The 25,343-nt window shown below is 41.9% G+C and overlaps 1 protein-coding gene across 1 annotated transcript; it reads right to left on the bottom strand.

Moving 5' to 3' along the window:
* Window positions 1-8,055: 8,055 nt before the first annotated feature.
* On the bottom strand, window positions 8,056-25,161 carry LOC136641872 (zinc finger protein RFP-like). Its single transcript, XM_066617960.1, has 9 exons — window positions 24,737-25,161; window positions 22,328-22,423; window positions 17,015-17,245; window positions 16,478-16,500; window positions 14,259-14,377; window positions 13,410-13,439; window positions 12,998-13,027; window positions 12,669-12,698; window positions 8,056-11,940 (listed from the first exon to the last, which is right to left on the bottom strand). Exons 1-9 carry the CDS (start codon window positions 25,148-25,150, stop codon window positions 11,309-11,311), a joined length of 1,605 nt encoding a protein of 534 aa, XP_066474057.1. The 5' UTR covers window positions 25,151-25,161; the 3' UTR covers window positions 8,056-11,308.
* Window positions 25,162-25,343: the final 182 nt, after the last annotated feature.

Here is a 25,343-nt window from a genome sequence, read left to right as displayed (position 1 = left end):
TCATGATTGGCAGAACATGTAGATCATAACTTCCCCAAAAGGAGAATTCCAGGATCTTGTGTAACCAGAGTTGTGGGCCAGGAACATTCTGAGATGCAGGGCAGAATGACCTCCTAATTAGAGCTGGAACCATGCACCAAACCTGTCATAATATGCCCAATAAGGAGGTGGAAGTGACATACAGTGTCACATGGGTAACTTGTTATTTAATGTGATTTTCTGGGTGTGGTTCTTTGAGAAACAAGATGGGAAACGAAGGGTGAACATTTGTATCCAAACTGAATCAATTGGCTTGTATAACTTACTAAACAGCTGTAATAAAGCCTCGAAACCCTTTTCATAAAGTCTGTGTTTGGCATTGCGTCAGTGAAAAGAATCTGAAAATCTTTCCAACAGGTTCCATTTCTATGTTTCACCAAAAAAAAAAAAAAAAAAGTGGTCCACAGTTTGAGAAGAACTTGCATTTCTAAACTCCTGCTATACTGTCCCTGAGAGAAGCCTGCAAAGTATATTTGCTGGAGTTATTTGAGGACTGGAACTTGTGTGCTGTTGTGTGAGAGTAACTGTCAATCCAGTGATATTCACCTGATTAGGTGCCTTCAGGGCAGGATGATCTGGCCATGAAGATCTGTCCAAATCTGGCAACATCATACCATAAATCAAATAATGTGGGAAGTAGCAGAGCACAGAGATTCCTTTCCTAAGCTTTGTGTGTTCTTGTGACAACTTAAAACGTTGTTAAAGACAAACTGAACAAATTGCAATAACGCAGTACTGAAAAGAACGAGTAGCATGTTCTGAATGCTTGCCATGCAGTAGAATGTACACTTGGATGGAATGACATAATGGTGGGGGGAGGACAAGGGGCCACAAGAAATAAGTTGATTGGCTTAAGAACAGTGTGTGAGGATAGACGCATCTTGATATCAAACACACTTGGGCTGTGTCATGGTAATAATCTCCTCCTCAGTTTGCCCAAAATGCATTGACCATGCCTGCAAACGTATCAGCCATGCCTGCAAATGTATCGACCATGCCCTCATATGCATCAACCATGCTCGCACATGCGCTAGCGACGGTATCCACTGGACCACCTCCACACACTGTGGTCGCTGCCCGATAACGTTTTTGTGGAGCCGGTGGCACATTTTCTGAAAGAAAAAAGTAAACGGTGAAACAGGAACCAATATTTTTCATAGCAAAACCTATAAACTGAATCACTTGGAAAGCACACGTCTGTGTTATCTGTATATATTCGTATATAGAAAGAAGGGAATAATGTAACAAGGTAATGTTTGCTGCCTAGTTATTTAGAATTGCTTTCTTTCATGAATTTCTGCTTTTGTGGGGTTTTTTGAGTTGCCACAGGCAAGAAAAATAGGTATTTAAAAGAAAAGAAAAAAGAAAATTCACCCAACCAAATGTATACATTGAAGTGGTGTACAGCAAGGCATGTATAGTGGGCCCTCAGTATCTGACGGTGGTAAGTTTCATGACCCCACGTGGATACGAAATTCCACGGATAATGAAATCCATTGGGGAGGGGGGCTACACTAGCAAACTGGAGTGCCTTTCAGATCCATCCGGGAGGCCTTCTGAGGCATGGAGGGTCTACACCAGTGTTTCTCAAACTGTGGGTTGGGACCCACTAGGTGGGTCGTGAGCCAATTTCAGGTGGGTCCCCATTTATTTCAAAATTTTATTTTTAATATATTAGACTTGATGCTAATATAGTATGTGACTGCATTTGGGGAAATGTTACAGACCTGTACTTTGAACAAGCTATTATGTATAGTCTTTTAACAATGATAGTGAATGGGATTTACTCCTGGATAAGTGTGGGTAGGATTGCAGCCTAGGATGGTTAAAAATTCCTGCTTGATGGTGTCACTTCCTGTCATGATCACTTCCAGTGGGTCCTGAAAGATTTTCATTCTAAAAAGTGGGTCCCAGTGTTAAATGTGTGAGAAATGTGTGTCTACACTATACAGATATCCATCCAAATTGCATGTCCAACAGATCAGTTTTGGTTGTGTTAATTGTGCAAGAAAGAGCCAATTCAAGTTCCTTGTGTTGTGTTTTGGAACCAGTGGCCTAGTACAATACTATATCAAACTGGCAGAAAATCAACAGGTGAAGTGTGGCTATATATCCATACACAGCTATATATCCAGCGACAGCATAGAGCTGCTATTCATGAAAAAGACCCTGTTGGCCCCAGCACTCAAGTTTAGGGCTCTTACCTCTGCGTTTCTTCGGAGTATGCTGCACAGATGTGCTTTCTTCAGAGAATTTCTTTAGCCTCTTTCTGGTGCCAGATGTCTTTGTCTTACATCTGGAGAGAAAAAAAAGCAAAAAAGAAGAATCACTATAAAATGGAATTTTAACCCAGTTCTATCATGAAGAGCAAGGGGTGCTTCCAGTAACCACCCACTGATATGGGGCAGTAGCGCCTAGTGCCAGGCACTCAACCCCTTCCCATTCCCCACGCTTCCACTGGATTTGGACATGCAGCTTAGTGGGACAACTTGATAGTTTTAGTCAGAAGCCACCAGCCCAAGAGACCCAGTTCCCAGAGGGATTCCCTGGGCAAAACACCCCCTCCAATAATAGTTTCAGGATTTCTATTTCACCCATTCTGACAGTAGTGCCTGCAAAGCAGGGAGGCTGACAAATCCACTGAGCTTAGAGCACAGCAAAGGTTCTAAATGAAATGGTTTTATTAATGGATGGATTAATGAGGGAAAACAGAATATAATCAGGTGTAGTTGCTCACATATAAACATCCACTAAAAGTTACTGGCTCTGTAGGAAAGCCTCACAGGTGCAGGCCCTGCTGAGTTCTAGGCAGCTGTTACATCCACGTACAAAAATGCAACGCTTGGAGTCTGTGGGCAATACATGTTCAATTCCCCTCGAACTAAATTCCTTGCACTAAATTCCCTTACCCATTCCTGCTTAAGCCTGACTATCATCACAGTGAACTGAGACAGCTATAGACGCAGACAAACACAGACAACAAACCTCTCCAAGTTGCTTCCAGTGTTCTATAGGGGAAAGAGAAAATAAGATACAAGTAGATTTCAGTGTAAACAGCCTGTCACATTCACCATTCTGCCAGCACTCTACTGCAGGTACCAAAGGTAGGCTTTACCTGTATACTGTCTGTATCACCAAGGGATACAAAGGTGTTTTGCCAAACCCCACTAGACTCCTGCAGAGTTTAGTTTACCCCTAACCATTGGTGCAACTCAGGGCACCTGAATGGGTAACAGGGAACCAAGCAGGGCCACTACATTTCAGCTAACCCAGTGATCTTCAACCTGTGGGGTCTCAAAGCATCATTTGGGAGAGGGTTGCAGCAACCTTGCAAAGCCTATGCAGGAGAGGGCTTAGATCCAGTCCAATAATGGTGCTGTCTTATCAAAATGAATTCTTGATATAATCCTCCATGGCCTCTTCTCTCTTTCTTGTCCTGAAGCTGCTAAGGCTGGCCCTGCTCAGGTTGCTACCTCGAAGGGTTGTTGCGAAGAGATAAGTAGTAGGGGAAAATGGATCCTGGGAGGAGGACATGATCGGTGGCACACCTTTTCTGTGTGCCCTGAGATGAAAACGGTTGAAAATAGTTAATTTAAGACATCTCAAGCCAGAGCCAACCAGAATGGTTTGGGTGTGTGCATGTGAGAGGACCCCACTGGAAGGGAACATCAGATCTCCAATGCTTTCCTCCTCCCCAAGTAACCTGGCACTGGGTAACCTAGCACAGCTATTGGCAAGACCCTGAGCTGGGAGGAAGGGATGAATTGGATCTTTGAAATTCATCCTGATGGCACAGAAGGAGTGCGATGGTGCATTTTAAAAGTGACTCAAGTTTGCAGAAAGAAAGCCAGGTACTCAGAGGTGGGTAAGGTTCCTTGCTCACTGACACCTTCGGTTCACATAGATGGAAGGGAGGGGTATGATTTTTTATAATAAGTTAGAGAGCTTTTAGGACAGTGGACAGAATTTGGAATGTATTTCAACACACAGAGAATATGCAAAAAAAGTTTCAACATTTGGGTCAAGAAATGTATGGATTTTGCTAATTTTGTCCATTCATCGTGCAATGTTTGCTTTTAAAGCAACAGCAGCTAGTTTAAGGAACAAAACTACATCGTGGTGTTTTAAAATATTGGCTTCAGATTAACATCCATGCTGATGTGACTGTTGTAGTAGTTCATTTAAAAAGCATTCACAAGCAAACTGTCACATGACCTCAACTCTCTTTAGCATTAACATTGGTACAGATGTAATCAGTGGTCTCACTAGGGTTATCATCACCTGGTGCAGGATGCCAGCACGTCTCCCACATGATGCACCTCCTCCCATGCGGCATGCGAGACAATGCTCTGGGCGGTGGGTGTGGTGATGCACCACTGACCCACCCCATTGGTTTTTTGGCTATAGTTTTTGATAGAATAGATATGTCAATGCAGTTTGTTTCATTGCATTCTGTATGAAATCACACATCAAATGATATCTAACCTAATGGTATTATTTGAAAGTACCAAGATTTCAAAAATTTTGGCCAGCACTGGTGTCGCGGCCCTCCGTTCACGTCAGTCAATGCAGCCAGCACCCCCTGACAATGCCAATGGATGTAATACTACCCCCAGTTAGTTCGGAAAGGGGGAATACATGTATAAGAAGAGGGAACAAACATGCTGTATCTATAGAAATGCTAAAGGTCCGCTACAAGCATAAGTCAAATAGCATTCCTTGTCTCTACTGAAATAATACATTTCCAAAGTGTAGCGATGCACAGGCGCTAGGCTTTGGGATGTCTTTGCATATTTGGCAATCTGGCAGGCACACCTGCGACTGCGCAAACGCTTTGCTAATATGTTGAGTGTCTAAAAGCCAGTGCTCTGGAAAATAGTAGAAGGTTATAGAAAGAGCTAGCCTTGAAGATGTGAACAACAGAATCATATCTAGGAATGTGGAATGTGGTTAAGCTAGAGAGCCGGCTAGTTATACCCAGTCTGAATCTTAGCAGCCTCTTGAAATTTCCCTATTACGCAGACTTCTGACTCATGGTTTAGTATTGTAAACAAGATCAGAGAATGGAAAACCCCAGCCTGTTGTGTATAGTTTGAGAGGGAATAAAAGTCAGAGAAGGCTGAATCCCAGATGCTTTCCTTCTGCATCAGGCCTTCCTTCTGCATCTCGCTTCTATACATGTTTGTTTTATTCATTGCTATAACTCTTTGCTGCCTCAAGTTCTAACTTTCAAACCCTCAGAGTGTTTCTGCTTTAACACTCTCCTTCAGGCAACAAGATACAGTCTTGTGTGTCTCTCACCAAGCACCAAGGCCCCCAAAAGCCTTGGGTGCTCCCCAAAGCAGCATCTTGCGCTGCTACACAAAGGAATTTCTCCATTCAGGAAAACCACTACCTTCAAATCTTTGTCAGCATCACCTGCGCAAACAACAATGTGGCCTTTATGAGCCTCCGATTTCTCACAGGCTAAGCAAATGAGGCTTGCATCATTTTCACAGTAGAGGCTCAGAGCTTTCTTGTGTTCACTGCAAAGGCTCTCCTTTGGAGGGCTTTTTGATTGCAGACAGAGTTCTTTATAGTTCTTTACTATGTTCTGCAGGTGTCTGTTGGGAATGAGATGTTTCTCTGGAGAACAGATTCTGCACATTGGGCAACAGACATCAACATCAGATTGCTTCCAGTAGTCGGTAATGCAGGCTCGGCAGAAACTATGCCCACAATGTATGATCACTGGCTCCTGGAAGAATTCCAGACAGATTGAACAAGTAGTTTCATCCTCAAGGATCGTTGGATTTGCAGCAGCCATGTTGTTTCCTGTGAGCTGGAGAATAAGATTAGCAAGATAAGCACAGCAACTGTCACAGCTGCCTCCCACAGCCCCACACCATCCCACCAGGCATGAGTTGGCTTGCAAAGGATCACACGCTCAGGCTAAAACCAGCCCTAATAGGTTGACAGTCACCACCCCTCTCTACCAGTCTCCCAGAGGCCTACCGACATCCTATGCAGACATTTAGTTGAGGGGGACAGAAACTCTCAAGCCCCAGAATCCTTTCTCTCCCAAGTACTGGCAAAACACAATGATGTGACTTAGTGGTTAGAACTGGACCCAAAGTTCCCCACCCAGTAGTCACACATGTCTGTGGTCAATTTCTAGGCACTCCTTTGCTTTCCTTGACTCAGCCCCACTGATTTCTGTGTCTCTTTCGATAGACAGGCTTGCAGCCTCTTTCCAGTTATTTGTTAGCTGCTAACGACCCTCATCTTCTCCAACTCCACTCAACATCAGAAGCCTTTCCCTTTACACCAAGCACCTTTCCCTTAGAAAGTGGGAGATCTACAGGATTGTTTGGATGCATTAAAGCAGCAAAATATTTTAGGCTCTCAGGTATTAAAATTTGTATCAGGGCAAGGCATTACTATTTCTTCTTGTCCCTGTTGAAGTGCACCCAGGGAGGAGGGGAGCCGTGTTTCTCTAAGCACACCGGCTGCTGGTGCTGTTGGCATTGGGGGGGCTGCATCAAGCTACTGACTTCAGTCATCACTTGTTTGCATAAGCGCATCAACAGGGACTTTACCAGGCGCCTGGCCTTGGCCTTCATACGCAACTTGGGCATTTGTTTCAGCCTCTTGAGCTGCTTTGCCTTCCTAGTCCTGGCTTTCTTTTCCCTTTGCTGTTTGGCAACATCAAAAAGCCTGCTGTGCCCTTGCCTTCAAATGCCACCAGACGGTTGCCAGGCATGCTCAGTTATAGGCAGCGGCATGCAAATGAAGAGGCTGCTTGGAGGCTGCTGATTGGCCAGCATGTCTCTGCACATCAGCCATTGTTACACTGAAATGTGACTACGTATGACCTATTCTTTGTCATAATAATCCAGTTCATTTATCTACAATATGTATACATATACAAGTTTGGGAACCCTTACTCCTGTTAGATTAAATATGCAACTTCTACTCAAAATATATAGCAGGCCGTGCATTGCTTTTCCGACCAAACTGTGACATTCTTTCCACTTTATAGATGAGAAACTGAGGTTCAGAGAGCATATCCATGCTACACAGCGTGCACACTTCTGAGCTTTCATTTTCACATGTGCAAGTTTAACTTCAATACTTAAAGTTCTCTAACCCAACTGAAGACAGCAGGTCCAGAGCAGCTGTAAATAAGAGCAATTAATCTCTTAATTAATCTCCTTAGCTGTTTACTAAAGACCAATCAGAATCTGAATCCAAGGTGTTTGACCTACTCTCCTCTGCCAGCAGTAATGTAAGATGTAAATGATCCACTCCACTGTATTTGACCTGTTAATTGGTAAACTATGAATTCTCCATTAATAGGCTTTGGTGATTGGGAGTGTGAAATGAGATTAGAGCTATTCCCCTGTACAGAGGTATGGTCATAGTAATGCCATTTCAGTGAAACTGTTTACAGCTTAGACTCAAACCAAAGAACTTGCATAGCCAAGTGGGAATGCATTGCTCCAGGGCAGCACAGTTTTAGGGTCAGCAGCCACAGCTCTGGTTGCATTGGGAGGGGTACATATCAGGAGAAGGCCCTTGAAGATGTGTCCTGGGGTCCACATTGTTTTAAAATTTTGGTTCTAATGTATGAAAATATAAATAATTTAGTGTGACTGCTGCACGACTCAAATTGATTAATTTTTTGGTTGTAGTAAACTTATGACATAAGGGGTTAGGATTGCGCGCATTGTTTCTCAAAATGAGCCATGTGGATTGTAGTCCTGCAAACAGAATAGGGATCTCTAACAGGAAAAAAAAAATCTATGCTTTCACAATAAAGTTACAATTTCTGAAGTGACTTCAAAGTGATTTAAATCTGTAGTTTAGTTGCACCCATTCAGTTTAAAATGAACTTGCACACAGGCTAACTGTAGCTCCAAGCAGCAGTTCAAGAACAATATTCTGCTACAGCCATGCTTTCTTTAGTTTCCCTATTTTGAAACAAGTATAGAGGTTAAATAATATCAGTTGAGAAAATCTGTTTAAAAGGATCTTTATTGAGAGATTGATGACACTATTGAAAGAAAACTGACATTTCTATAATAACAGCATGTCCATGATAAAAGCGAAAACATAAGGAATTGTAATGCTTGCAAGCAATACAGTGATTATATGAGAAGACTAAGAATCTATTACATTAGGCTAAATTACTGCCAAATTACCTGAATAAATGTATTGCACATATACCAGACTCTACTTCCCTGCTGTTCCACGATTAAGTTGATGCTGCAGTACTATGCCCATTTACACAATCCTATGTAGCCACACTGAGCATGGCAGTACCTGCTTCTGAGTAAACATGTTGAGGATTGAGTTATCAGCATGTCCCAAATCCTACTCTGAAATGCCCCAACATATTCTCAAGTCATTTTACTGTACAGCAATACCTTGCACTTTCATATCGTTAGGAAAGAGAGAATGGACAAAAGTCAAAAGTGGATGAATGTCAAGGAATGTAAAGTCTTATTTAACTTGCAAATTTATTTTGGCCAGAGCAGTGACGTCATTAGGAGAGTGCAGACCATGCTGTATGATGGGCCCGGGGGGGGGGGATGCACTGGGAAGGTGATACCACTAGTGACCAAAATCACTAAAATTACTGCTTGTAGGAATAATACTATCATATTATATACCATTAAATGTGTAATTTACAGCAGAATGCAATGAAAAAAAAACCAGAGTGAAATATCTTCTATAAAAAGTTGTGGCCAAAAAACCCGAAACCAGAAAACCAGGGGCGGCCGGGGAGCGGAAAGCAGGGCTGGGATCTGGCCTCTGGAGGTGGTGCAAGTCCAAGGAGACCCATAAGGGCTGCAGTGGCTTTCCAGGGGCGAAGGGAAAAGTTTCCCCTTACCTTCGGCTGAGCCACTTTAGAGCCCTGTCTTGCGCTGGATACAGCGCAAGTCTCCTGGTTTGCCTGTTCCAAGATAGGATTGCACTGCACAAAGTACGTTTCTTTAATTCAAAACGTACCAATGAGACTCATTGTTTGAAAAGCCAATGCGATGTTATTATGACACAGCATGGAACCAATAAGGTGTCAGTAGGTGATACCCTGGGGGGTAACACCCCCCAAACCAAAGTCACGGTTTGTAAGAATAATACCATCATGCTATATACCATTCAGTGTGTAATTTACAGCAGAATGCAATGAAACAAACTGCTTTGAAATATCTCTATTTGATCAAAAGGTATGGCCAAAAAAGCAGCGGGGGTGGGTTGGTGATACATCACCGCACCCACCACCTGGGTTGTTGCCCTGCCCACCGCCTGGGGGAGGTCCATCATGGGGATGACGCAAACCATACTGACGCCACTGGGCCAGAGAAAAACGTAGATAACTATATAAAACATGTGCCTGCATGCAAAACCTAAGTAAAGAGAAATAACAGAAAAATAAACATAAGAATATCAAGGAATGTCGTGGAAGGTTGGATGAAAGAGGAATGCACGAGGATGACATTTTAAATTTGGTTATAACTGAAAACGGCTGAAAGAGCAAAGTGTTGAAAGTAGATGAAAGTCAAGTTACTGTTGCACTAAAATTTAAATAACCATATTAGAGCAATAAACATTCAAAACAGTATTGTTGGTGTGAGGTAACCAGCAAAGAACACCAGACTTCAAAATATCAGGAATCAGAGTTTTATTCCAGGAAATTGTGTCCCCTGTGTCCCAAAAATGGTGGGGGTGGGGGGAGAAGAATCATGATTCCCTGCAAGGAATCCCTAGATTCCCTTTTCTAATTCATCAACTCCCATTGTGAATAATCGCCCATCAATCGTTTGTTGGTATTTAATTCTTCTGCAATTTCTAGTAAAATCCTTTCCTTTGAAACAAGAATTCTATCAAAGACAGAAATTTAGTTTCTGTATCAAATATAAGAGTAATTTGCCTTTTAGTCACTTATGGCTATATAGAAGTAGGCACCATAAATTTTGCAGATTAGTGTGGTAAAAAATTAAAACCAAGCATTATTCTGGGTCTTGGATATATCTTGTGACTTCAATTCTGTGCAGTTATTTGGGACAAGCCCTATTGTATATTGTGGGACTTACTTCTGAGTAAGCACACATAGGATTGTGCTTTAGATAAATAGATAAACAGATCCTGAGTTCTAAAATATAGTCATGTCATAGAGCTCCAGAATCAGTCGGAGCGTTTGTTTGTATGATTTCATTTGATCAGGGAAGAGTTGAGTTGCATGCATGAGGAACAGATTATCTCAGAGAATAGATTTTGCAATATGGATAGATGTAGGGGTAAATGCAAATGCATGTACTATATATGAAATGCATAGATTTTTTCACTATTTATTTTTGTTTTATATAAGAAAAAAGACATTACATAAAGTATTAAAAAAAAACAGAAAAAAGAATCCAGGTTAAATTATATAAAGAAAAAAGGAAAAAAAGGATATATAAACAATCAAAAATATTTCATGAGAATTTCATCAGATGTATAGATGTAGGTACACATCCTTGACCCTTTAGAGTTCCTTAAGTGAATTCCATCAAATATGATTGAACAGGAGGAGGTCTGTGGGGGAGACACCATGAGTTTCTGCATTGGGTGCCACAAACCCCAGTGACACTATTGCTGAGGAGACATGCTAAGGTTTGTGCCTTTAGATAACACAGGCCAACACACATTTTGCTTCCTTAAAAGTTACACCAATTCCTGGGTATATTTGGGGTGCTGATTCCAAAAATGGCATCCGTTTTACCCTCTCACGATTACACCATGGCTTCCTCAAGAGGAAGCTGCTTGAACCATTCACTAATGAGGCTATACTATATCTCCAAAACTAGACGTGATAGGGCAAAACGGATGCCATTTTTGGAATCAGCACCCCAAATTCATATCAAACCACCATAAAGTTTGGGAAAAACCTTTCTGACCCTCAATTTTGTAGGCTTGTGTAATTTGTGCCCCAAATTGGAAAAAAAAGGTCCTAATATAATTTCAGTGACATCTTTCTAATTTAAAAATTGATTTCACCATATGTAGAAAAGAAGGGAAGAAGTCAATAAATAATCATATATTTGCTGGAACTAGACGCAAGTCCAGATTTACTGGAGGTCAAGGCCAGGAAAGATTAGAGGAAGGTGTTAAGGAAATTAAGAACTACCAGTTGGACACCTGGGTATCTTCTACCAACAATCACGGCAGCCACAAGGCACAAGCATAGGTTGCATTCAAAGAAAGTTATTAGTAGGTCCCACTGAACTTAATGAGATTTAGGGACCTATCCCATCCAACTCTGCACTCCTGATACAGGTGAAACATAGCCCCAAGGCAAGGGAACAAGCATTCCATTGCCTTGAGGAGTCCAACATGACTGGCTCCCGCCCCCTACAGAACAGAGCTGGAGACAAGTTGATGAGTTAGTAATCCGGAAAAATGGGAAAACTCTTTCCCCTTTAAAGTCAACTGACTCAAAAATAAAAAGGCGAGTCTTATCTTCTGCATCATAAAAAGCTACTGTCCCCGCACCATAGTTCAAAGAAACCTGGATCTGTGTTGGCTCATTGTCATCATCTATTTCTATAAGGGTAGGAGGTGAAGTCAGAGCTTTGTACTGATCATAGTAAAGCCCAAAAGCCCAGATTCCCTCATCTGGATTGAGGTCAATTTCAAACTGTCTTTCCACAGATTCTAAGGCCACTCCCACAGCCCAATAATCTCCATCCCCTACATCCACTGTCCAGTAATGTTTCCCTGAGGTAAATCCCTCATCGCCAAGGACACAGCGAACATTTTCAAATCTCTTTGGGCTGTAGGGGAACATTTGACGGGCATCTCCCCATGTCACACTTTTCCGATCTGGAGACACAATGTATCGAGGATGTGCTGTTTCTGGATCCAGCAACACATTTTCTGAAAGACAAAAGTAAACATGATGGTGAAACAGGACCCACAAGTTTTTCACAGCAAAACCTTTTAACTGTTGTTTTGGGAAGATAGGGTACCAAGTGTTCACGCTATAGGTATTCATATATAGAAAGAAGGGCATCCAGAACTAAAGTAAGTCAACATCACTTTGACTTGCACCAATGGGAAACATTTTGGAATGTAATATAGTGGACTGAAAATGTTTTAACTGAGGGGCACTTCTGAAGAAATATTCCATCTATGGGCCAGGACAGACACAACACTAGAGATCCCTGACTAGTATTGAGAGCAGGCTTTAACCTTTTCTTCCTGTGCTGTTTCCCCAATCTAAATGCCCATCGAGTATTTGCCTACTGGGGCTCAGATTGTGTGCGATTTTGAGCAGAAACGGCAAGAAGGGAAATGGGTTGGTATACAGGGACAGTCAAGTTGGGCCTTGGTGGAAAGCCAATGCCCATCAGAAGGTTCACCTAGTTGGGCCAACTCCTAAACCTTCAGTAGTGATGACAGTAGTGGCACCCAGAATACAATCAGGGGAGCCAGTGGAGGGATTTGCCTCAGAGACTTCAGGAACCTAGTGCTCCCACTGCTTAACACCCCCCCTTCCTCAGCACCATTACCCAGCTCCTATTTACCCCCATCCCCCACAAACTTTTGACAAAAATAGAGGCATCTGTTTTGGCCCTCAACATGTACCAGGTACAGATGCTTACCTTTAATCCATTTTGATTTCTGTGCAGTCTCTAGAAGGGATAAGAGAGAAAAAGAAAAGGTAAAACCTGCACAACCTCTACACTGTGAGTCCACACAACAAACCAATTCTGTATCACTGCTGATAAAACTTCAGTTGATACACCTCACATCATCAGGCTGAGCCAGTGCAGGATTTTGCACTCAGGGGCATCAGGACATGGAGCCAGTACTGATTCATTCACCATCCTCCCAGTACCACTATCCTATTCGCCCACAAGCCCACCAACTTTTAATGAAAAACAAAATAATCTGTTTTAGCTATAAGTATATATTGCATAAAGAAGCTTACCTTTATTCAAATTTGGTTTCGATGCGGTCCCTAGGAAGGAAAGAATACTTGTAATCCATTTTGATTGAATTCCATTGCCTTCCCATCGCATCTGGAGGTGTTCAGAGGCCCTCCAGCTATGACTTTAATTATCTGCAGAATTCAGTGTCTGCGCCGGGGTGGGGGTGGGGTACTGGAACGGATTCCCTATGGATACTGAGGGCCCACTGAGGTTCATTTTATCCATATTTTCTCTGGAAGCTACAGTAAGGGTTTGTGTCTTTTTAGAGTAAAATATTCCCCCCCCCGGCAGCTCCTTTGGTGACACCCCAGCATGACTGTCCAACTCCTATTTTCTGCCACCACAACTGCACCTTAACTCAGCAGAATCATCCGACTGGGCACTCAGTATGGATCAGCTACAAAATCTTACCATTAGTCCATTTGGATCTCAACATGGTCTCTAGGAGAAGCAAAAGAGGAGAAAAGATAATAATGAAATATTACTACAGACTTTATTGCAGATTTTATCGTGAGTGTAGACGATCAACCAATTATGTATTGTTTTTGCAAAATACACCCATTAATAATTGTGATGTGTCATTCAGACGTAACAGCCAGATCAACAATATTACTGCAACTGGACGATTAACCATTCCATTAAAGCAGGAGTTGGCAATCTTTTTCTTTAAAAGGGGCTGGAAGTTCAGCGCAGTAATGTGATGACCTCACCACTGAACTTCTGGGCTACTGAGCACTTGGAACTGGCCTGTATGGAGCTCTGCTTGGGAGGCTTTGCCTTGCACCTGGTTTGCTGTGCGACAGATGGGAATGGCAAAGTCACCTGCCTGGGCTCACAAGTCCCAGTGACATTGTGTGGCAGGCAACTCCACCATTCCTTATCTGGCTCACAAAGAGTTGGGCAGGTCCGCATGGGCCAGACTTCAGCCTGTGTCCAGCCTGTGGGCCATAGTTTGCCAACCCCTGTGTTAAAGCAAGGAAAGCAATGCATACTGTTATAGTGGCATGAGGTGGTGCCCTTAAATCAATTAATGAGTTAGGGATCATTAGACATTTTAACTGATAAAAAGGCATCCCTCATGACATAAGTGAAGGTAATCCTTTTTTTAAGTCCTTAAGCAATAGGACCTGATCTTATCCAACATGCGTCGGCCCACTGCCGGCGCGCACTGTTGCAAATGTGCTATAAGACATGTCTGCAACAGTTGGCGCCAGCCCAGCGCCAGAGCCGGCCCATTCAACAGACTGGGCCTGTGATTACCTCTCAATGTCCTCAATGTAGTTTGCAGAGTTGTGCTTTCTTGAGAGAATATATTGAGCCTTTTCTTCACATCTGAAGGATCAGGTGCATCTGGAAACTGGAATTTCCTGTTCTCACATCTGGAAGAAGGTAGAAAAAAAAAGAAAAGAAAGACTAAATAAATAAATAAACAACTCCAAAATGATATTTCGGATTCTTTCAGCTTTCATGTTAATGAGTCTATTCCTATGCATAAGTGCCAAAGCTTAACATACAGTCATTCCCTGCCACATGGAAGTGAGTTAACCCCTGTTCTACAAGAGGCTAGCTGGACTTTTATGCAAGTTTGTAGGAATTAGGTAAATGTTGACATATTTCCTTACATTCAGCTTCTGTTAGCTGGCGGAAAGGGAGCTAAGGAAAGTACTGAAGTTGCACCCTTTGCCCTCTGGAAGCCCTCCTCAAACCCTGTTCCATCTCCTCAGTCAGCTCTGAAAATTCACCAATCTCACCTGAACTGCTAGATTTTCAGTCTGCTGAAATATGTGCCAGCAACACATTCTGAACTAATGAAGCATTGTACCTGTCTATTAAGGACATAAGAACAGCCCTGCTGGATCAGGCCATAGGCTCATCTAGTCCAGCTTCCTGTATCTCACAGCAGCCCACCAAATGCCCCAGGGAGCACCCCAGATAACAAGAGACCTGCATCCTTGTGCCCTCCCTTGCATCTGACATAGCCCATTTCTAAAGTCAGGAGGTTGCACATACACATCATGTCTTGAAACCCGTAATGGATTTTTCCTCCAGAAATTTGTCTGATCCCCTTTTAAAGGTATCTAGGCCAGATGCCATCACCACATCCTGTGGCAAGGAGTTCCACAGACCAACTACATGCTGTATTCATGGAATACAGACATTTTTCAAAATGATGTTTTTAAAAGATTACCACATTTTTTGCTTCACAAAATTGCATGATAAAATGGGCACAAAATATAGACCATAATATCACAATAGATCAGGGGTCTCCAAACATGACCAGAACTGTGCTCTGATTGTGTCTGAAGGGTGTTCTGAGGGCCAGAGAGGTTGAACGAATGAGCCCATTCATTCATTTATTCACTCATCTAAGTTCCATATCTGATTTATTTATTTAAATTTTATATTGACATTTTTTTTCCGGCCCTCCACACCACACCAGATATTTGATGCTGCCCTCTGACCAAAAAGTTTGGAGACCCCTGCAATAGATCAATGGGAACAGATCTGGAAGCATAATAAGATATAATATAAATTTCAACAATGAAAGCAGAAAACTTCTTGAGTACAGTGATGAAAGATGAGATAAGAAAGGAAGAAAAGGAGGAAGAGAAATCGAGAAGAAAAGAATTAGAAGACTATAGACCAGAAATGGAGTCGGATGAAAAGAAATCAGTTGACTTAGAAGCAACAGAGGAATCAGAGAGGGAAGAGCCTAGAGGAGCAAGTAAGAGGCGCTCACCAATAGCAACAAGAAAAAGACAAAAAGAGAGGAAGACTAGTAAAAAGAAACATGATATCTAATGAATAGGGCATTGTTGGTGAATAAAAAATTAGGAGAAGTTTCTGTGGCTTCAGATAAAAAAAAAAAGAGCTGTTGCCATTTATGTTAAAGAAAGATTGAAATCAAAAGAAATATATGCATTACAAGATGGATTATTGGATTTTGAGATGCAAGAAGAAATAGTAAAATTTGTTGGCAACCTTCAGTCTCGAAAGACTATGGTATCGCGCTCTGAAAGGTGGTTCTGGAACAGCGTCTAGTGTGGCTGAAAAGGCTGATTTGGGAGTGACAATCCCTTCCACACTGGAAGCAAGTGCAGTCATCGATTAAGATATGTAATGATTTATTAGTTTTAATGATATACAATGGTGATGTATGATTTCCTGCACCCTTTGTTTTTATTTTGTTTTTGTGTAGTGATGGTTTTTGTGTTGTGTGCTATGTGTTGTGTGTTTTTGTTTGTAGTTGTTTTTGGAAAATAAAAAAATTTAAAAAAAGAAGAAGCAACAGAATAACAAGCTACAGGAGAACAAGCGACAGAAGAAAACGCTAAGATGAAGACAAAGTTAATTTTTGTTGTGGTTTAGTCTTAGGGGAATGGCTTTCATGGGATGTCAGGATGAGCTCTTGCACTTCAGAATTTAACACCACACCACAGGGTGCAACTGTTATAGATCAAAAACAAAAAATTAAATACCTCTCCAATATGCTTGTAATATCCTAAAGGGGAAAAAGAAAAGATGATTAAGGCAGATTTCTCATTATACTGCACATTGCAACTTTACTCCCTGACTGGGTCTTCCCAAACAGAAAGGGCCAGAAAGAATCAAACACTCCACAGGGTATGTGCTGTGATAGCCAGATTGACCAGGGACAGGGACCAATGGTCACACTCTGGTACTTATTCATGCTCCAGGCTGCCTCCCATATAATTGGATCATACATTTCATAAGATTTACGCAACATTGTTTTTTATATTGAAGGGTTTTTTTAAGCATCATTTTTGCACCACCTACATCAACATTCTGTTTATAACATTGATCTCTACTTCTTCACAAAACAGCAGTGAGCATGGCTGATGCAATTGTGCCAGGGAAACACGAGGCAGAGGAAACAGGTTAAAATAAGTGAGCATCCAGGACAAGGCAGAGTAGCTGAGAAGTACACAACATCCCAACTGACAGCACATGAAGACACACAGCACCCTGGCAGATTGGGACAACTTTAGTCATACCTCCAGAAATTCATCTGCTGGTTGGTCACCCTTCTTTTCTATCTCCCCAATCAGATTAGTAATGTAGTATACTTCATCCTCAAATTTATTTGCATAAGCATGCATTGTCTTCTGAATTTCCCTTTCCATTACTTCCAATTTGGCCAAGTGGAATTGCTCTTGTTCCTTCAAAAATTGCACCTGCTGTTGGAATTCAGACACAATCTCTTGCCTCTTGGCCTGTGTCTCTTTCTGTAATAAAGAGGGGACAAAAATTAAGAATTTACAGAACTGACAGCCTCAGGCTCAGTCTACAGTCCAGTTACACTGAGTATTTGGAATTAAAGAGATTTAAGCTGAATAAAATAAAGATTACATTCAAGTAGCTTGAGAAAAATTCAGCGAAAGTTCTGTATGCCACTGTTCTATTAAAATAAATCAGTTCAGTCATTGAAGCAGAAGTTAAGAAACAGGTTTAGGATGTATAACACAGGACCACTGGATGAGAATGGGTGGACGTATGAAGCTGCCTTATACGAGTTAGACCGCTGGCTGATCTAGCACACTATGGTCAGTTCTTACTGGTAGCAGCTTTCCCTAATCTCATGAAGAGACCCAGAGGTGCAGCTACATGGGAGACTGTATGCAGTTGCTGCAGTGCATTGCTATCACTGCCCGGAATGGCTCCAACAGCAAGTGAGAGGGGGGCACTTACATGGTGCACTGCAGCCGCTGCAGTACTTACTGTCCCCCATAGCTATGCCACTGAGGATACCTTTTCTAGCCCATCTTCTTTAGATTCTTTAAGCTGGAGCAATGAAATTCTAGGAAAGACAGGGAGGGGTGTGCACCAGTGGCAACCTGCATCAATGGGCACAATCCTAACCCCTTATCTCAGTGCTTTCCAGCACTGGCATAGTGGTGCCAATGGGACATGTGCTGCATCCTGCAGTTGGGTGTCACTCAAAGAGATCTCCACAGAGTAAGGGAATGTCTGTTCCCTTACCTCAGAGCTGCACTGCCCTTATGTCAGTGCTGGAAAGCACTGGAAAGCACTGACATAAAGGGTTAGGATTGCATCCAATGTTAAAAGATCAATTTGGGTCATGCCTTGGCAGTTCTAACTGCCATAGATTCTACGGAAGGAGAGACCCTGTGCTTTTCATAATTCCTGCAGTAAAGCCAGTTATCCTAGGCTATCAGGCCTTTTGGTCCTGTCCCATCTCCCACTGGATACAGCATGCGCTCCATCAGAGTATCATGCATTTCATCATGCATTTCACATGCTTTGCAGAAGGGGAGCTTCCCAGCAAGAAGGGAGAGAGGCTGCCTGCATCACTTGCCTGTTGGTCCTTCATTGAATTCCTTCAATTAATTCTTTCAGTAAAGACCAACAGGCAAGCGACATAGGCAGCCCTATATTTTTTACTGTGTATGAAGAGACTAAACTAGAGATGTGAAGGCCCGGAAAAAAAACCCAGAAAAATTCAGGGGAAGAAAACGTTTTTTCCCCGTTTTTTTCCTGAAGCCTTTTTTGTTTTTTTCCCAAAAAATTGGAAAAATTGAAAAAGAAAAAAAAATGATTATGGAATGCTTTATTTTAACATGATGAATAAAATATTTTAAGACAAGGTGTTCAAATATTTTCCAAATCATTTCCAAAAAATATGTATGGTATCAGATTATTCTAATTTCTGTGCACTGAGGACAAGCAAGTCCTAGGTTACAAACTGAACTCTCCAATGCAAGAACAAGATGCGCTTCTTCCTTTAGGAGGTGCTGCTATCATCACAAGAAAAGAAAAAGGTTTCAGTTTTGTTTTTGCATGTGGGTGGGTATGTTTGGTTCTGTTCTGTTCTGTTCTGTTCTGTCCTCTTCACTAGGCCTCAAAGCATTGGAAGAAAATACAGAGCAACAAAACAACAACAACAACAACAACAGTATTTATATACCGCTTTTCAACAAAAAGTTCACAAAGCGGTTTACAGAGAAAATCAAATAGCTAATGGCTCCCTGTCCCAAAAGGGCTCACAATCTAAAAAGATGCAACACCAGCAGATAGCCACTAGAAAAAGACACTGCTGGGGTGAGGTGGGCCAGTTGCTCTCCCCCTGCTAAATAAAAGAGGAGCACCCACTTGAAAAAGTGCCTCTTAACCAGTTAGCAGGGGTTAAGGACCTGAAAGGACCTGAAAGTATGTACTTAATTTAAAAAGTAAGAGTTTACATTGATCTGATTTCAGAAAACTGAATCATTTAGCTACATTAGTTTATCTTTATAACCTTTGTGTAAATAATAATTTAATTTTACTAATCTGGTTCTCTACTTCCCCCACCCACACCCATAGATTAGTGTCATCTTGCAAACTAGCCATTAAATTATTTTTCTTTCCTACTCTCCTCAGGAAAATGGTGAGACCAACATCTAGCATATGGAGGCATTTTCACATTACAAGTTCTTCTGAGAAGAAAAATGTGATTTGCAAATATTGTCAGATGAAATACGCATTTCCAAATGCTACTAGGGTGACAAAACACATTCTTGTATGTAACAACTGTCCTGTAGATATCAAAAAATCCTTCATGGATCTAAGTCAAGAGGACCACAATGATGAAAATGCACATAGTTTTTCTCAATGTTCTCGTTCAAGAAGTTCTCTTTCTACTCCATCTGTAACATCAGCAGCAACACAAAGTGTTGTCCCATCAGCAGCATCTTCAAGTAAACAGATACTGAAGACAGCTGCATCTAAAAATTATTCAATAACTTCATTTGTAGACAGGATGACACCTGAAGATCAGGAAAAAATTGATCAAGCTCTTGCAAGAGCAATATATTCTTCTGGAACACCATTTTCAATAACTGAAAATACATTCTAGCAGGAAGCTTTGAAATTACTAAGACCATCATACCATTTGCCCAGCAGACATTCTTTGAGCAAGCCTCTTTTGGAGTCGGAATATGAACGTGTCATGGAATTTGTGCAAGGAAAAATTAATGAAGCACAAGTCCTACAGAAAATTGGGAGTGGTTAAGTATTTGCTTTGCTGACTGACAATGCCAGGAATATGAAAGCAGCATGGGAGATCATAATGGATAAATATCCACAGATTACTGCAATAGGATGTGCATCTCATGGGCTCAACTTGCTTCTTAATGATATTATGAAACTAGACGCCCTTCAAATGATCTATAGATGAGCAAAAGAAGTTATAAAACATGTGAAATGCATTCATATTGTAGCTGCAGTTATCAAGAAGCAAGTAGAAAAAAATGCAAAGAATAAAATAGTGACACTGAAGCTCTGTAGTAAAACTTGTTGGGCTAGAATGGTGATCTCCTTTGAAAGTTTACTAAAAAACAAAGAAGTTCTTCAAGAAACAGTAATAGCCAAAGATCTTAAAGTACCCAGGAGTGTGAGAAACACTGTTCTTGATCAGGATGTCTTCTGGGTTCAGCTGCAAAATTCCCTGAAGATTCTAAAGCCAATTGCTGCCGCAATCATTGCATCTGAATCAGATAGTGCATTTTTGTCAGAAATTCCTTATTTAATGACCAAAATAAAAACGACTGTTTTACTATAGAAGTAAAGATTTTATTTTAAAAAAGGAAGAATTTTGTTGCCATCCAATTCATGCTGCTGCAAATCTACTGGATCCAAGATTCAAAGGTGGAAATATAAGTGATGACAGCACTGTTATTGCATTTGACTGGATGACAAACAAGCATCACATTTAGGACTTGATGTTGGGAAGGTACTTTCAAATGTTGCAGAATTTAGAACATCTTCAGGGATTTGGTCTAGGAATCTGGGAATCTACCAAGCATATTCCTCCTGCAACCTGGTGGCAAGGTCTTTGCACAACACAGCCTCTGACTCCTCCTGCTTCTCGCCTTCTTCAGATTCCTCCATATTTTGCAGCATGTGAAAGAATCTGGTCTATGTTTGGAAACACTCACACGAAATCAAGAAATAAACTGACATGAGAAAGGGTAGAGAAGCTTGTTTCAATCCTGGCAAAACTTCCGTTTTTAGAAGTCCATAATAACTGTGATATTGACAGACACAACAGAGTAGCTGCAGAAGCAGAGACTGAAACCGATACTGATAATTACAGCTCAGAAAGATTCTGATTAAATTTCATGCCCATTCATTGAAACTTAGTCCCACTCCCTTCTATACACTTCCCCCCAATTCATTTTATGAGAATGGGTTTTTTTTTTTTAATTTTTATTTAATACTGTGGAGAGGAAATATGAATAATTGTTACTTCTGGATTTTTAAAAACTGTTTTGTAGAGGTTTTTTTGTCTGTTCCACATAAACAGTTCAGGAGATTGTTGCTCCATTTGTTGCAGTTACAAATAGATATCATTAAAAAAAAGTAAATTCTGTTTGTAATAATTGTTTGGATACAATATATTTTTAATATGCTAGTTGTGATAATTTTATGCTGTCAAATTGTCCATAGTCATATTTTATGTTCCTAAAGTAACAGAATGACTTTCAATCTGGAAAAGAAAAAAAAAAAGTGCTAATGTAGCATTTTTTCTCAATTTTTCCAAAAATTTCCGTTTTTTTCCAGGAAAAAAAAAAAGAGAAAAAAACTGGGGTTTTTTCTGAGCTTCAAAATTTCTTGAAATTTTACATCTCTAGACTAGACAATAGATCCTAGCAACTAGCAAGAAGGGAGAGGGGCTGCCTGCATTAGCACCTCCTTGTTTCTGGCACCCAGGGCGGACGCCCTCACCACACCTCATTTCTACACTACTATCTAGACAATTACAATTCTGGGCAGTTTGACCATGGTACTCTGCATACCCATCCTTGCCCAATGCAGCAGAAATGATTATTATTATCCTCCCTGCTTGGGCAGAGTTTTTGGTCAAGGACTCCAACTATATCTTGATGATCTGCCAAAAAAATACAGTTCAAACACAGTTCTTCAGGTCATGACTGTTACAATATAGTTTATGTACAAATCCTTATACAAAATGTTGATTCTTGGCTACACAGCCACTATTCATTCCTCTACGGTCACCATAGGGGAGGTTTCTTTCTTTGGGGCCTTATCCTGTTAAGCTAAATGCAGTTATAAGCAAAAACCACTCACTCAAACGGCACAATGGTTATGGCATACATAATAACAATTATAAATGCTTATCACATGTGAGCAAGTTTTTCAATCACAACAGGGGAATGAATTTCGCAGACTAATTTATGACCAATCACAACTTCCACTGAAGTATACAGAACTTTGCTTTGCCACAGGCCAAACTGCCACAGGCCAAACATGCCCTTAGAGAAGGGGATTGAGTGCCTCTCACTTCTCACCAATAGCTCCTGGCTTGGCTTTTCTCCATTTGACTTAGTTGTTTGGATCTTCTTTTTGTCTTTCTTCAGATTCTCTAGGTGTCTCCGAAGTTTCACCTGGGGATAAGGTATTAGATCATTATGTGCTTGTGCCCCACTTTTCGGACCAGTGAGATGTTCTAGGGACAGCAGCACAACCCAAGTTCAGGCTTCCTTTGGAGGCTTATGGTGTCTTTGTAATATAGGTTTTATTTCCAAGTCCAGTAGCCCCCCCACGCACCCCATATCTTCAGGTCGCAATGCCAGCGGTTCTCTAATTCCCCTCCCCCTGTTGCGCTCATAACTCACCTCTCTTTGTTTTGCAAATGGAAAATTTTTGGAAAAGGAAGCAGACAGATGAACACTAGAGCTGCAACTGCTAGAGCAGGCAACAGTGAGAATGCTAACAGTAAGTGGAGTCTAGCGTTCTCACTGTCTGTCTGCTTCCTCTGCTGTCTGTTGCTTGTTAGCATTTTCATTGTTGCCTCCTCTAGCATTCCTAAGAACATATAAACAGCCCCACTGGATCAGGCCATAGGCCCATCTAGTCCAGCTTCCTGTATCTCACAGTGGCCCACCAAATGCCCCAGGGAGCACACCTGATAACAAGAGACCTGCATTCTGGCGCCCTCCCTTGCATCTGCTAAAATGGAAGGAGGAATTTGAATAGGGTTTGCTACTATATACAGTTTCAGGTATTCACGACAGCAGCACCAACATATCCTCTGTGAATATGGGGGGATACATATATACAGGTTTGAGTATTAGGCTGCATTAGGTAGCACACGCTTCTGCAAATGTCTGCTACATGTGTGTTCCAAGCATGTATGCAGCTGCTGGCTACCATCTCTCCCTCTTGGCTTCTATTTCAGTCTTTTCTAGACCAAATCCAAACTCCCAGAGTCTGCCAACTCATGCACAAGCTTTGTCTTGACTCAGTCCCCTACTTTCAAGTAAATGTACTTAAGGCTCCAGAGATTATTACGTGCTGCATGCAAGGCATCTGATGGCCCAATCGTTTCTGGTCTTCAGCAGGCAACGTGAATGCTATTCGACCCACTGTATGAAATGAATTTGATACCCTTGTTCTAAGCCATTCCAACCCCCCTCCTGAGTTTGATCTGCCTTCAGGGTCCATGTGGACTTGCGCCAGCAATATCACTGGTGCAGGTCTGAGTAGGGGGAATGTTGATAGCTTAGATGCCTAGTCTTGGTGAGGTTTTTCGGAAATTACTAAGCTAGTAAAGCAGGAGCCGCCTGCCTGCCAAGGCTCAACCACAACAATCCCTATGACGGTGGAGGAGACCATAACAGTCCTAATCTCACCATGGTTAGGTTACCTGGAGTACCCAAGGTTTACATGTCCTTCCAGTGGTGTCTCTAGGGGTGCAGACCAGGCAACGCCATGGGGGGGGTGACACCACCAAAGGAGGTCAGCTGTTGATTTTCAGCAGCAAATAGACAGTTGTAGAACCTTAAAGATTTATTGTGGCACAAATTCACTGACAACAACTTCCTTCATTGGCTGCCTTGGCCACTATGCCCAGACCTTTCCAAAACGAGAAAAGCAGGGGCAAACCCTTACAGCTGCCCAGTCCCTGCTTGCGAACACTAACATGGCTTAGAACCACATGGGGGGTAGGAAGGAGCCAGGGGTGGGCAGAATGGAGTGGTGACGGGGGGCAGGGAGGAGAGTGGATCAGGACTGGGAAGGGGCTGCTTCAGTGGCAGCAGCATCCACCCAATCAAAGGCCACTACCAAAGAGGAGACAGGGAACGCACAGAAGATGGCATTTCTCATCTGATTTGTTTTTTATTGATAGTTTGCTTTGATAACCTCAAGTTACTCATGTGCTGCATTAATAAGCAGAAATTCTTCACCTGCTAGCATGTTTATTGCCTTTGTATCTGGAAAAGAACCTTTATCCCTGTGGCAAGACAGCATCCCAACCTATCCTCTGACTTGGGCTTGGTGCCCAATTGACTGGCATATCCCAATTCCTGCAGGTGAGCTAATTATGAGTTATTGTTCTTGGTGGACTCAAAGCCCAATTCTATTCTCCCCCCCCCCCCCCCGCCACCACTGGTGCAGCCACATCAAAAACAGATGTGCTATATCCAGCATGGGGGCGGGGCAAACTGGGAGGCTGCAGAAGCAAAAGCGCATTTAAATTCTCTCAGACTTCTGAAGCTTCTTGCTCTGTGATGGGTCTCTTCATATCTGAAGAGAGAAAGGGAAAGAAGCTACAGGAAAGGGGGATAAAATCCACCATGCATCATTGCTGTAGGAAGGCTATCGGCCCTCTACAGACATGACTGCAGCAGTATTCTCTGCCTTAACTGAAATCCCACATTTCAGGAGATATTTTTTGTAATTTAGCAAACCATTACCTTGTAATCTGCAGCAGCTTCTTTCGTGGAAACAACACGGTGGCCTTGGTGAGCTTTCATCCTCCCACAGTCAACACATATGAGGATCTTGTCCTTTTCGCAGAAGAGATTCAGAGCCTTCTTGTGCTCAGTGCAGATTCTCTTTCTTGGACTGCTCAGCTGGAAACTGATTTGTTTGGCTGCCTCTACTATATTCCCCAAATGTCTGTTAGGTTTCAGATTCTGCCAGGAGAAACGCATTCTGCACTGAGGGCAGGAAATGTTCATATTAGATCCTTTCCTGTACTTAGTGATACAGGCACGACAGAAATTGTGCCCGCAATCTACGATCATCACTGGATCCTGGAAGTAATCCAGACAGATTGAACAAGTCGCTTCATCCTGAAGGTTTTGTGCTGGACTGGCAGCAGCCATGGTGCTTTCTTCAAGCTCGAGGCAAGTTCAGTTTCGTTTTCCAGTTCCTGGCAATGGGCGTTTCTTTTCATGCACGTGACCTGTTGCCAAGCAATGACAGAAAAAGGAAGGAAAGGCTAGGATGAGAGTCCCTGATTATTGATTGACTCTGTTGATACAGAGTCCACAGATCATTAATTCTTTCTTTCTTTCG

This window comes from Tiliqua scincoides, chromosome 2 (genome assembly GCF_035046505.1).
Source record: "Tiliqua scincoides isolate rTilSci1 chromosome 2, rTilSci1.hap2, whole genome shotgun sequence".
Lineage (NCBI taxonomy): Eukaryota > Metazoa > Chordata > Lepidosauria > Squamata > Scincidae > Tiliqua > Tiliqua scincoides.
The sequence above is the reverse complement of the archived record's forward strand: the minus strand, read 5'-3'. Positions and strand labels throughout refer to the sequence as shown.

Excerpts from the sequence above, each read along its gene's own strand:
- LOC136641872 (XM_066617960.1), bottom strand. The coding sequence starts at position 25,150 with ATGGCTGCTGCCAGTCCAGCACAAAACCTTCAGGATGAAGCGACTTGT. Across the intron at positions 22,424-24,736 it reads AAGCTGCTGCAGATTACAAG|GTGAAACTTCGGAGACACCT; the intron begins GTAATGGTTTGC and ends CCTTATCCCCAG. Across the intron at positions 13,440-14,258 it reads TACATTGAGGACATTGAGAG|AGACCATGTTGAGATCCAAA; the intron begins GTAATCACAGGC and ends TGCTTCTCCTAG.